Here is a 14,441-nt window from a genome sequence, read left to right as displayed (position 1 = left end):
ATGCTAAGCCACTGATATCAATAAGACTACAGACCATGCTAAGCCACTGATATCAATAAGACTACAGACCATGCTAAGCCACTGATATCAATAAGACTACAGACCATGCTAAGCCACTGATATCAATAAGACTACAGACCATGCTAAGCCACTGATATCAATAAGACTACAGACCATGCTAAGCCACTGATATCAATAAGACTACAGACCATGCTAAGCCACTGATATCAATAAGACTACAGACCATGCTAAGCCACTGATATCAATAAGACTACAGACCATGCTAAGCCACTGATATCAATAAGACTACAGACCATGCTAAACCACTGATATCAATAAGACTACAGACCATGCTAAGCCACTGATATCAATAAGACTACAGACCATGCTAAGCCACTGATATCAATAAGACTACAGACCATGCTAAGCCACTGATATCAATAAGACTACAGACCATGCTAAACCACTGATATCAATAAGACTACAGACCATGCTAAGCCACTGATATCAATAAGACTACAGACCATGCTAAGCCACTGATATCAATAAGACTACAGACCATGCTAAGCCACTGATATCAATAAGACTACAGACCATGCTAAGCCACTGATATCAATAAGACTACAGACCATGCTAAACCACTGATATCAATAAGACTACAGACCATGCTAAACCACTGATATCAATAAGACTACAGACCATGCTAAGCCACTGATATCAATAAGACTACAGACCATGCTAAGCCACTGATATCAATAAGACTACAGACCATGCTAAACCACTGATATCAATAAGACTACAGACCATGCTAAACCACTGATATCAATAAGACTACAGACCATGCTAAGCCACTGATATCAATAAGACTACAGACCATGCTAAACCACTGATATCAATAAGACTACAGACCATGCTAAACCACTGTCGATTTGTTACTTCGAACATCTCCTGTTCATCACAAGCATTGATGGTTAGATCCCTCAAACCTGTTCTGTTTATAAAGACTTAAGCTATCAGAACCCTTTCGATCTTTTCTTTTGCTTAGGTCCTCTTTGTAATTGGACTTTCAAATCTCAGTATGTTGTGTTAAATCTTGTGAAGTGTAAGTAGGGTGAGGGCGAATTTGAATGGATGTTTTTTTAGAAAATTTCAGGACGAAGTTGTTTATCTTGTTTATATAGTTAACAAATAATAATGAAAAAGCAAAAGGGTTAACGAACGCCAAATATACCAAAAGTACTTTAGATATTTTTCAACTCTATGATTTCCATGCGATTTCCGTCCGCGATATTGGACGAGTTCTTTCCTTGCGCTTTATAGACCGGAGTGAGATAAACTCGATTTCTTAAATTCTCAAATAAAAGGGTAAGGCGAAGATCCAGCCGTCTTGACCGAATGAACTTGTTCAAGAATGGATTTATTATATAAGAAAATTTCGCTTAAATAAGAATCTTGTATATTTCCCTTAAATAAGAACCTTGTATAATTTCGAGTGCTTTGTGGTTCAATTTTTTTTATTTTCCGGTTTTTGTGAAACAATAAACAAATGAACTTAATTAATGTTTTTCTCTGTTTTTACTGTCTTCTTCCGCTGCATTTGTTACTATCTAAAAATTACAAACCTCGTAAGGCTACCCTGCGCAATTTTTTCCTATAATAGGCAAGATGGGCCCTTCCTACCCTCTCGGGTAGCGAATCAGAATAGATGATTAGTTTCCTCTTGCCCGCGGGCGCTGTCAGCCATGTAATAAGAGAGTACACCGCCAATTTTCTCCGATATTGGCGTCTTAAAATCGCATTTAGTAATCAAATTGTATCACGATCCATCGTTTGCGAGGATAAATGAAACTGTAAACAAATCATTGATTGCTTGATCATAATACCAAGTATTTCTTTCTGCTAGACATTTCAACAGTACTTCGAGTATAAAGTTTTGTCGCGGGTATTTGAAATATTTCGTGGCATTCAATGGTGAAAATGGAATCTTCTGGAAACAAGTGATTCACCAATGAGTCACTGTGTCATATTATTGACACTATTTCATTAACTAATTTTTCTTTTAAGTGTGGGTTTCTAACCAGGAATAATTGTGCCACTTTCTCGCTTCTCCCTAGGAGTTGAGAATTCAATATCCAATATCAAATAAAACGGACTTGTAATGCATCCTCAACGTATAATTATTATTCATAACGCACTTTTCTTTAAATAGCTTTGAAAGTAGAGAAGTCAAGTTGAAAAGGCCTTTGAAAACAGTTTTTCCTTAAAGCTGGAATTTGTTTTAGAATAGACACTGTTTGGCTAAGTTCATCGTAATCCGGTTCGACTATGCGAATTAATCTTAAACGTATTTGACAAAGTCGTTTATTTATGGTATACAAACTGTTGGAATGAGGCCTTAAACAGCTGTAAAAGTAAAATTCTTTAAAAATCCAAGCTTTCGCCGATCAACGGCATCACGAGGAATGATGTCGTTGATCGCGAAAGCTTGGATTTTTAAAAAATTTTACTTTTTGTAGTAGTTTAAGGCCTCATTCGAACAGTTTGTATACTTTAACAATGCTGCCGAAGGACAACATGAACATATTATCGTTTATTTATCATATTATCATCTTCAGGTGCAGCAAACATTCATTCATTCTAGGAATAAAGTGTTAGGTCGCAACTCAGTCAGAAAAAGGTCAGCATTAGTGGTATTCAATATCTTTGGTGTTTATTCAGTATTGTGAACATGTATGTAACAAAATGTGTTTTCTAAAGCCCTCCTGAGAAGTAAATTTCACCTTTACATTGTCCTTTCCTTTATCTTTCCAGTAAACAAATCACTCTCAGCTCCGCGAATTCCTACATTCTTATCTAATTATATTGATGTGGCAGTACTTACCCAACTGCGTTTAATATTTTGATATTTTATCACCAACATTGTCTATTACACAACCGCACTTTTCGAACCTTCTGGATAATCCTGTTCACGCGGTTGAATAGAAGCCTTCCGTTTCAGATTAAGTACTTTGAATACAGCTTTTCTAATACCTTTGTTCCTCCAACAATAAATTGCAGGGTTAAAAGAGGAATTGATGAAGACCAACGTATCAGACCAAAGATAGACTGTTTTCAACTCGACGGTGTATCCAAGTATAGTGTAGGTTATCATTATTATTAAGGTGGGCAAGTAACAAGCGAAGAAGATTAAAGTCAGCCAAGCTACATTTTTTGCGCGTCCCGCCTCACGAGCTTGCCTTCGCCAACTTTTTATTTCACTTGGGTGGCTCACCGCAATTTGCTTTCGATGGCGTTGAACAACAAAATGAATTCTGACCGAAATGACGAGAAATGTTACCAAACTAATGACGACGATTGCGCAACTGATTGCGTAAAAGGCGATGCTGCTGAGCCCGTAGAAACGCGAAGAAACTAATAAGAGCGAGAGTAGCCAGATGAAAAGTGAAATCTTTTTGACGCTCCGCGCTGTAACCAATGTCTTGTATCTTAGAGGGGCGAAGATAGCAATGTGTCTTTCACAGTTCAAAGCTGTTAAAGTAAGGAAAGATACTCCAGCACAAAGCCAAGCACATGTTGAAAACAATGCATGCGCAACGCATGAATACTTTCCTAGTATTTCTCCTGTTTTGTAAATAATGAAGAGAGGTTGCACCATGGCCCCAACTAATAAATCAGATAAAACCAGGTTTCCAAGGAAAAGGTTTGAACAAGTTTGTAAAGCTGTCGTCCGAAGTACAACTGTTAAAATGATGCTGTTTCCAACGATTACGAACACCAACCCTATGGCATTTATTACGCTCGTAATCACTGTCGAGATGTACAATGGTTTATGGCTAGCGTGGAGCAAGATCACTTCCAGAAAAAGGCAGTTAACTTTTTCTGAAGGATGTGTTCCATTTGACGTATCCATCAATACACATCGACGAAACTAAGCTTTTCGATTCACATTAGAATATAAGGTAAGTGGTCTTTTGTGACTTCCGCAATCACAATATCGTCATCTATATTGATGTGCTTTTCTTCCACAAATTGTCACTAACGCCGAAACTGAAATCACGGAAATTACTCAAAACAACACTTGATGAATGACGTATAATTCAGATACGTCAGAAGCCAAAATTGGAACAACTAAATATTGAGTACTATACTCGAAAAAAATTTGGCCGTACACCATTTCAAAGGAGGAATTACAAAAAGAAACCGGATCCGCGCCAATCAGCATAGAAGTCAGGAGAAGGAGGTGGAAGTTTCTTGGACATGGAAGAGAAGTATCAAGGCCTTATGCGCAACAGAGCACCAAAAAGACTGATGATACTTGAAAAGTTACAAGAAAGTATTTAATCTTAAGGCCCACCGTGTTTAGCGGATCTAATCAGTTAATTTTATAAAGTCTATGTAAAACGCAAGGCTGATTTGCACTGCTTTGAGTTTACTTTCTGATGTTAAGTTATACATAAAAATTGCGTTTACTTTCTGATGTTAAGTTATGCATAAAAATTAATTGCAATAACTTTCAGGAAGGCAAAGAAACATTTTGACCTACAAGCTCAGTTAATAAATCTAACTCATTCACAAACTTTGAGTTAGTTGCCTGCTTAATAATATTGTCTTTTTGATTGTTAACAACACATCTCCATTTTGTCTATGCGCTATTGCACTTACCACAATAGATTTTCAATTTAGATCCTTTCGTATATGTGCACGATCCTTCGCAGTAAAGCACTATTTAAGCAATAGTGAAAATCAGACCTGAAAAAAATTCAGGCCTGTACGGGACTCGAACCACTGACCTCTGCGATACTAGTGCAGCGCTCTACCAATTGAGCTAACAAGCCAACTGGGAGCAGGCCATCAAATTAATTCGACATAAACCCGTAGATGATAAATCAAACATTTCATATGTTATTTCATATGTTTGTTGTTAGATCCTTTCGTTCTACAATAGCGATGTCATTTGTTTGACAAAACTGTCGTAGATGGTTGTTATTCAAAACATCTCGTAGAATTATCTTCAATCTTAGTATCATGCGAGCCATTCAACGATTTCGCACATTTCCTTGATTGAAGATCGCCTTAGCCACCTTTACGTTCAATTGACTTACACAAAACTTTTTTTTATGGACGCACAATTGTCTATTGTGGGGGGGGGGGGTGACAGGGGGACAGGGGGGTCGGAGTCTCCCGCTTCCCGTGCCACGCTCTCCCGCCTCCCGTACTTGTGTGCCCCTTTGCCTCCCGACTCCCGCCCTCCATTGTATTGCTCCCGTCTTCAGGTTAATAAAGAGGATCAGAAACCCGGGTTTAACTTTCAAGCAGAGCTAAAAGTTAATATTCTTGTTCATTTCGGCTGGCCTTTGTTTTGGCTGGGGATCATTAGTTCCCGATGAAAGCTACTACTGGTCAGTTTTCTTACTAAACTAAGTTTCACTAACCGGGTTATCACTGTTTGATCGTCGCTTCTGACATCTCGTCATGGAGACAAAAGTCTCAGCTCACTATGTGATGTAATAGCTGTTGCCAATTCAAAATCAAATGAAAAAATCAAGAGGTAAACGTAACGTTTAGAGTTTGCTTCTTCTGTATTCGTGCTTGCTTTCCCTTTTTGATGTAAGTAGGACTAAGTATTCGTAGTTAGTACATCAATTGTTGAACCGTTTGCATTTTGAGCGTTCAGTTTAATTGCCAGTGAAGCATGATTGAACAGTCTTGTTCGACCGATTATCGGACCTGTTGGGTTATCGGATTTGATGGGTTGAAATCGTCTCTTAACATTTACGGTTAGAAAAAGTCTTCCACGCGCCGGGGAGGCCACACTGACCTCTTCCTACTCCAAATTTTGGTTAGAGCGTCTTCTTCCTCCGATTCAAGATAACATTCTTGATTTTCTTCGGTTTCATTTGTTTCATATTCCCCTCGGCAGTCTGAAAAGATATGGCAAAATCTTTCTTAAGTTAGCTCTAAACGACCGTTGAATACGGTATCGAATATTCACCAATTTCACAAATAACGTCACTTTTCTTGCATTTTGCTTCGTCGGTAGATGTTTCGAAGACAAAACAGCTTTCATCTATTATGACACATGCAGTACCAAAGAAATCATTTGCGTCTATCGCACGTGAAATGAAGATGGAGAAAAAGTTGGATTTGCATTTGATTGCGTAAATTCCAGTATGTGATGACTGATACGTCTTGTGATCATACCCAGGCAAGGGTACGGGTCTACATCGCTTCTATAGTTAGTACCTGATGGATGCACTGGTGTATCTGCCACCTTTTCAGAACTCACAGCCTTAAAAAGCTCCTGTATTGGTGTAAGAGCTTGTTCCTCGGTGCTGTCATGTGTATCCTCTGAAGTGTACATATAGAAGGGGAGAGTGCCAGCTTTGTCTTTCGTGAAAGACTTTCGCACGGACTGTTGCCTGACCCCTCGTCCAAATTCATTTCTCTAATCCTTAAGGCGTTTGATGTCCTCTTTATTCAGGAACGTAGTTGGCTCTCGTGGCACCGGAAGTAAGTCTTCGCACTTGATTGAAAACTGTGATGGTAGCTCATAGTGTTGTTTCTCCCGAGTGAAGCAAATATAACCAGGACAATCAATTCTCTTTAAGGTCTCATCTGCTACCTCAACGAAATTCATCGCACAATCCAGCACAGTCGGTGTGTCTGTCACCTGTCGCATTTCACTACTGAAATACTCGTTAACGAGTGCAAGTAATGTTCTTACATCAATAACTTCGAGCAGATGAGGACATTCTTTACTTAATCGCGTTCGGAGGCGGTGGAGGGAGTTCTTGATGAAAGTTACTGAGGCGACTGTCTTCTCAGCTGGGGTTCCCTTAGGCCCTTGCATCGTCCCAGAAACTTTAAACTTGGCCTTGGCATTTTTAAGTATCTGCATCAGGGTTTTTTCCGCTTTCTCGATGCATTGCTCAGCTTTTAAGAGAGATGGCAACTCAGCATGACCTAAAATATCAGAATGAATATGGAACGCACGATAAATGTCTTCCATTACTCTGACATACTTTATCAAAGCCGATATCTTTGTAATAAGCCTGACCCTTTTGCTGCCTGCGTCAACGAAAAATGTTGTTCCGTTCTCAGAAATTATCCCTGTTGGGTGTTACACTCTTGCTACATCCGTGAACTCGTCCTCTGCTCCACTCGTGCCATTACCAATGATTGTGTTCACTTTCTCGACCTCTTTCTTGCCATCTAAGTCAAATCCTTCAAGAGAAAACCGTGTCAACGTGTGTGATGTAGTATTTGTGAAAATGACTGAATGACAATTCAAACTCACACCACGAATTTGCCGCACAAGGAGCTTCCGTTTTGTAAGGGCTGTTGTGTTGTACCATCTTCTAGGTTTAGAACGACCAGACCCCCAAATGTACCGGAATCAGCAAGCAACGGCTTCTGCTGGCCCTAAATGACACACAGTCCAGTCGGATTAACGTTCTCCTTTAGGTTCAAGACCGTTCGCACATTGCACTCTAGCTTTAAGTCAGCCTTCTCTACTCTTACTTCTACCAGTTTCTTGTTGCCAGCGTCAGCAATGAAAAGAATTTCATCAGCACAGCTGGTCATTGCCACGGGTGTTTTCAAGCATGGTTCCAGATCCAGCTTTGTTCCCCAGCTGGTCACACTTTTCTTGTTACTCTGTAGAAAAACAGTTATGAAAGATTTCAACTCTTCTCTACCATGATGTTGGCCATGCATATGTTCGTAATCAACGTGTAGTTTATGTCTGGTGACAAATGCTTCCACCTCTGCCTTTTTCATTGCCCCAACCTTAACTAGCAACTTGGAATGCAGGTCTAGGCAGTAAACATTTCCCTTTCTCTCGGAAACAATGACAGTTCCGTGAACCATTGCCACTGCTATAGGATTGGTGTAACCAGTTGCTACTACTTTCACTGACGCTGGGTAATGAAGACGAACTTCAGAAAGCATTCCTTTCTGGCTATCAGCAACATACAATTTACTCATGTCTTCTGTGTCTTTCACCAGGTCGACAGGAAGTTTGAAGGTGTTTGTTTCGTTGTCAGCAGTGTATCGATGTTTTTCTGGTACAAGTGTGTAAACAATATCATCGCATCGGTTTTGGACAGATTCCAATACTGAAAAACATCTTCACTGAAGATTTCTGCAACTGAATCGGTGGACATCTTATCCCGGTCTCTAACAGACTCTTGTCTCAGTTTTTTCCCGGTCTCTGACTTGTAGTCTTGGCGAAGAGTACGCAGCATTTCTAAGTTTACAAGATAGTCATCGATAAAAAGCCACCAGTTAGCCAGGCTTCCCTTCAGACATTTTCCAACATGAACTGCATCTGGAGTTCCCTTAGTAAGGCGTAGGTTTAATTGTCTAGGCTCATCTTTGTCTTCCTTCCTTGACTGCACAATTTCCAAAGCTGTTTTGTTTTCTTTGCTCACAGTCTGATGAGTAACTAGTTATTACAAACTTAACGCACTTTTTGCCTTTAGACCAGCATTTGTCACAAGGGCGGAGTGGCCGTTCAACGGTTTGAAAGCCATTTCCTTTGCATTTATGACAAACTTCACCTTGGACACAGCGAGACGTACAGCCGCAGTTTGAAATTAAGATAGAATTACTGGACTTTGACTGGGCTTCGAGACAGGCAAGACAGGTTTGTAAATGTCGAGCAATTTCTTCAACTTCAGCCAGCACTTCCTTTCCAGATTGATCTGCGGCTTCGTAATAGACTCCGACGGGAAGGCTTATCTTTCTATCAATAGTTGTAACAAGTGAAATGTCTGGATCTTTAATCATACTTTGTTTTAGTTCCGAAGGATTGGGTACAGGATTCTTTCTTATAAAATCAATATCAATTTTATTCGTTGAACCAACTAGAACCTTCCTTCTTTCATCAAACTCAAGGCCAGGTTTAAGGCCAAGACCATCTCTCGTCAAGGAAGTCGCAATAGCTTTGACAGTAGAACCATTGACATAGCAACAGGCATTTTGAGAATCGGCGATCCGCAAAATGAACAAAAAGGTGGTTTCTAATAATGCCACTTGCCGTGGCAAGTGGCATTATTAGAAACCATGGCCAACATCATGGTAGATCCTCCACTCTGATCATCAGCCTCTGGAGACAATTTTCAAAAAACCTCTGAGCAGAGCTCCACGCAGGCTTCAGAGAATGATGCTGAGACTTCAGAACTATCAATTCACTGTACAGTACAAGAAAGGAAAAGAGCTCTTCGTGGCCGACACTCTGTCTCGTGCACCTCTCAATGGGGGAACCCAGTCCACCTCCAGAATGACGCAAGACTACGATGTGTTTCGTGTGAATCTCACACAAATGGATCTGTCAGCAAACCTTGTCAAACCCGGTACAATGAACCAGATCAGAAAGGAAACTGAGAAAGACCCATCACTGATGACACTGAACAACATTGTGCTTGGTGGCTGGCCCCGCCAAAAGAGTGAAGTACCAGAGGAAATCAGAGCATACTGGGACCTCAGAGATGAGATTTCAGTATATGATGGAGTGCATTTCAAATCTCATGAAGTCACTGTTCCCGCATCACTCAGACCCAAGCTCTTACAGAAGATACACAAAGCACACCAAGGCGCCGACAGTAGTATACGAAGAGCCCGGGAATCCGTATACTGGCCGGGAATGCAAGCGGCAATCAGGCAAACATGCTCCTCATGCGGTGTGTGTTCTCAGTACTTAAGTGAACGGCCCCAGGAACCCATGCAGTCACATGCCATACCGTCTCGGCCATGGGAAAGAGTGAGTGCAGATCTGTTCCAACTAAATGGCAGTAACTACCTCGTGCTTGTGGACCACTACAGTGACTATATCGAACTTGAGCCTTTAAAAAACACATCAGCCGTTGCAGTCATACGAGCTTTGAAGCGAAACTTCGCACGTCACGGCATTCCCGACGAATGCGTGACAGATAACGGTCCGCAGTTTGTCAGCCACGAATACGCACGCTTTGCACGTGAATACGGATTCACCAGCGTTAGATCATCTCCCTACCACAGTCGGGGAAACGGCAAAGCCGAATCTGCAGTCAAGATTGCGAAAAATATTCTGAAAAAAATCCTACTTTGAGGACCCATATCTGGCTCTTCTAGCCTATCGAAGCACGCCACAACAGGGATACCAGTACTCACCAGCACAGCGACTCATTGTAGAATTTAGCATTCTTTGCATTCTATTTCAGTTTATTAGCATTCCCTCGGGAATACGTTTTGTTTTTCTTTCCCGCGTTCGCTATAATTTACATGTTGTAATATTCTAGCTTTTTAGTTTCATCGTTGATTTCACCGAGAGAACATCTGGTTTAGTTGCCCTTTTTTGCGGCCTACAGCGCCGATACAATGTAAGTTCCTAGTTATTATGTTCATCGCGTTTGCTTCAGCCCCCTTTCAGTTTTATATTTCTGCATTTTGTAAACTTGTATTTTTGTTGGTTCTTTATTAGTTCAAACCTCTTCCTCTATCGAGCGTTTGAAATCATTGCTGTAAGCGGCCACGAAAGGACACGCCTTTTGGCAGTTACACTCATGTCTCGGAAACTTCGAGACATCATCCCAACTGCAGCAAGCCAGCTAATCCCACAAGCCGCATCAGGTCAGGTTGTAATGAGAAACATCGAAGAAAGTAGAGCCTGATGAAAAGCCCATTACAACAAGAGGGCATCAGGCCCACTGAAACCATTTGCCCCAGGAGAAAAGGTATTTCTCAAGCCGCGACCAACAAACAAGTCTCAGCCATGGATCTACGGGGAGGTGATCGAACAACCCACATCGAGATCCTGCGTGATCAAGACGGCAATGGGACCTACTCGACGAAACCATGCCCAAATCCGAGAGGCTAGAACGGAGCCAGCTGAAAGACACACCACCGGGATGGACCAGCTTGAAATCGCATCCACACACTCTGAACAGGAGCAGGAAAGACAACCAGCTGACCTTGAGCAAATGGTGCTAGAGAGCAGACTACCTCGAGGAGAAGGCGGACTTCGCCGTCCACACATGGAATCAGAAAGCGCGCAATCTAGTGCAGATGAGTGCAGACTTCGCCGTTCACAAAGGACTCGCAAACGGCCGTCAAGGTTCAAAGACTATGTCATGTAGGCTCACAAGCGAGATAAACTGAACTATAATTGATTACTACACTTCTTCATTTATTTATCAGTCCTCTTTCCAGGAGAGAGAGGGTGTTGCACAACTATTATAATTAGCACCTACACACTTGCACCTCGTTATTCACACCCACCAACCACAATACATGTAATTACCATATCTGCACCTGCACCCGTATATATCTGTGGACAAGCTCATTTAAGTGCAGTTTTGAACATGATAAGTAACGGTCAACAGATGGAATTTCTTTGTGGGTGCTTCTTTACCTACTTTGGCCTTATAAAAGTTGATATCCTCTACAATGACAGGTTCAACTTGGTAACCTGTAAAATGGGCAAAAGAGAAATGAATTTGAAAAATAGAAAATAAATCCCAGCATATAATAGAATAATAATCCACAATATTATAAAGTTAATTTTCAGGATACCTTTAGGATCTGACCATGAACAAGGCAGATCAGTACAGGTGGGGTCAGGTGGAAGATGCTGTTTTCCCTCAGCTACTACATCACACAGGGTAAAGAGAATAGCTCCCACATGGCTACAGTCCCCTCTCAACCTAGAAAACAAATGCTAAATTTAAGTAATCAATTTCATATGACATTTTTTTTAATAAATACAGCTTACCCAATTGTGCATGTGCATTGGCAAAACACTGGTTTGCTTGATTGGGTTTCCAGTACAACATACATCACTTTGCTTTCCTCCTGATCAGTTGAGAATGACGGGTTGCAGATTCCTCTAAGAGGCCAAAGATTTGGGAAATCGGGCAGCAAATGAACTCTAAAGCACAAAACAGTAAAGAAAAGGTCAAAACTATAATGAGACAGAATAAAGACAAAGTTTCAATTTATCTAAAATGTTGCAATTTAACTTTAAATACGGGTTTATTTTCTCAGACATGCTATTATGTCTTACTTGAAGTGTAGTTGCATTATTTTATAATCAAACATAAAACATAGACTTACTTGACAGAATGTACATCTTGCTTGTGCTCCCATGCACGAAGTGTCTTATATTTTCGCACAGTTTGCTCTTCATAACCAACTCCAATTAAATATGACGTGACCATTGACTCATCCATGAGCATTGGTATGCCTGTTAAGTCTTTCTTCCATTCTTTTTGCTTCTGTAGATAAGCTCTGGTTGGTAAAGTCCAGCAAGCTGACTGGTTCTCGGTCTTTGTAGTGGTCGTGGATGATGTTGACAGATTTAAAGCGTTGCAAACAATGTTTACGAGCGCATTCTTCCCGAAATTTTTCTCAAAATCTACAGAGAGGGCTCTACAAACCTCCTTAAGCCTTGGTTTCGTGAGTTTAGAAGCATCGTTATAACAATTTGGTAGCTTTAAATCCGTTTGTTTAGTTGGAGCCGTCATTTTGCTTGTAACGCGGGCTTCAAAGTTACCCCCCAAAGCGCAAGGTATTTTGGGTAATGTGAAAAAGGAGACTATACATTTGGAAAATAGAATATTTGTGACGACAAAATATGCCAAAAATGTCACTAAAACGTATATTTATATATATTTTTAGAATTTAATTGCGTTACACAATTTGACACGTGTTGTACCGACTGAGATAACGTAACTGTCAAGTTGGTCGCGCGCTCAGATGACATTTTAATTTATGCGCTACAGAAATGAGGGCATTTTAGCTTAGTGTATAGCCTTTCCTTGAAAAAAAGGTTTTGAGAACAATGGATCTTCGTTTTAGACCAGTGGGTCTTCCGTTTGCCAGCCCGTGGGATACATTTGCAACAGTAAATTTCGCAACCCAATGTTATCTCTAGGATTTTTAAACGCGATAATGTATTGAGCATTTCTAGAAATCGTTTTGGCGGTAGTTTGGAAAATATGGAATGCCGGAATTGCCTGCCGGAATACCCGGAATTCCCGGAATGACCAAAAAATAATAAATTGAAAAAAAATATCTAATAATTAAAAATAATAAGTTTGAATAAATAATTAAAAAATAATTAATTAAAAAAGTAAAAATAAAGTGAAAATAAAAATTAAAAATTTGCTGTCTTCGCTTTCTGTGGACGATGATTCAACTTCTAGCTTACACTTCTTTTTCTTAAGAAGAGAAGAACCTGCTAGCGCTTTTCCGTAGTAAGTGGAAGATGTTGTAGATCTGGTCATGGCTTTCATCTTCACTGTATTCCTGGCTTGGCCAGAATAGCCTAAATAGTTGTTTCCGGTCGATTGCTTCACGGGAGAGTCTGCAATGGTAATAGGATCATCTACGCTGTTTCCACTGCCTTTAAATAGACATGTCTCTACACTGACTGCTCTCCTGGATACAACTGATTTTGTAGCAAAAAGAAAAACATTTATTTACTTGAATGTTTCCCCTATAGATTGCGATAAAAGTAATTTATTGACTGCAATGATTGAGATTAAATTTTTTAATAGATTCAGACATTAAGGTTTTTTTTTTTTACATTTAACTTCAGACATAAAGTTTATTTCTTTTTAGTGGCTTATTAGATGGTCTCCACGAACATAAATTTATCGCCTGTCGTGATAATGCATTAATTCATTGTATGTCTTGGTCAAATCCCGGGTGTCAAATCCATACGAATGCGTCTCAAACATTTCATGAACCTACCAGGTATTTCTGATCTACTTGACTTCGAGTTCTTTCTGTAACGTGCATGAATGGGCTTCACGTCAATATCAAAGGCACTGTAGAGTGATAATTAGTTAATTGAGACATTACTCAAGAGGTAACCACTTGGGGGGGCTTGTGATCAAAAAATTTATTTGATAAGAAAAAAAGGAGTATGGTAGGAAGCCTTCGATCTTCCTTTTCTTATCGGACTAGGGAATTGAATCAGGGGAAAGCGACCTTTTTCCATTGGAACTATTTCATTTGCCACAAACTGTTAAAAAAAAAAAGTTGCTCTTGTCTGGAAAGGAAAGAAATCACCTTCTGTCTTGTGTGATAGCGAAACACTGATTTCACTTTTTGTTGTTGTTCTGTCTAGAAATATCTTTGAAGCTAATCCACGTTTGTGTATTAAAGGTGTGCCGAAGAGATAAGAGACTCGAGGAGACTACAATTACTGCCTCTGAATATGACGCTTTGTTCCCGTAATTTAACAATCCATAATTGTTGTTTTAGGGCACAGCATTAGCATATATTGCTGGAATAAATCTTTTCCGATGAGTACCCTTGTATCCATTTGCTATTCATTTGTGATAGCTTCTAACAATAAGTGCTGTGCAAGCTTTTTCCAAACATTTCCAAACTGTTTTGCGAACTCACGGTCGTGCAAGACGTATTTACTAAGCAGCGGGCTTTACAGACACATC

At 40.1% G+C, this 14,441-nt stretch overlaps 2 protein-coding genes across 2 annotated transcripts; both read right to left on the bottom strand.

Moving 5' to 3' along the window:
- Positions 1-2,688: 2,688 nt before the first annotated feature.
- On the bottom strand, positions 2,689-4,011 carry LOC148730657 (beta-4C adrenergic receptor-like). The gene has a single exon (XM_088761629.1). It carries the CDS (start codon positions 3,908-3,910, stop codon positions 2,927-2,929), a length of 984 nt encoding a protein of 327 aa, XP_088617755.1. The 5' UTR covers positions 3,911-4,011; the 3' UTR covers positions 2,689-2,926.
- Positions 4,012-11,143: 7,132 nt separating this feature from the next.
- On the bottom strand, positions 11,144-12,512 carry LOC148730656 (uncharacterized). Its single transcript, XM_088761706.1, has 3 exons — positions 12,094-12,512; positions 11,753-11,908; positions 11,144-11,684 (listed from the first exon to the last, which is right to left on the bottom strand). Exons 1-3 carry the CDS (start codon positions 12,501-12,503, stop codon positions 11,423-11,425), a joined length of 828 nt encoding a protein of 275 aa, XP_088617832.1. The 5' UTR covers positions 12,504-12,512; the 3' UTR covers positions 11,144-11,422.
- Between the last annotated feature and the right edge of the window lie 1,929 nt (positions 12,513-14,441).

Source organism: Stylophora pistillata, chromosome 5, assembly GCF_964205215.1.
Source record: "Stylophora pistillata chromosome 5, jaStyPist1.2, whole genome shotgun sequence".
In the NCBI taxonomy this organism is placed as follows: Eukaryota; Metazoa; Cnidaria; class Anthozoa; order Scleractinia; family Pocilloporidae; genus Stylophora; species Stylophora pistillata.
Note: the sequence above shows the minus strand (reverse complement) of the source record. Positions and strands in the feature narration are given on the sequence as shown.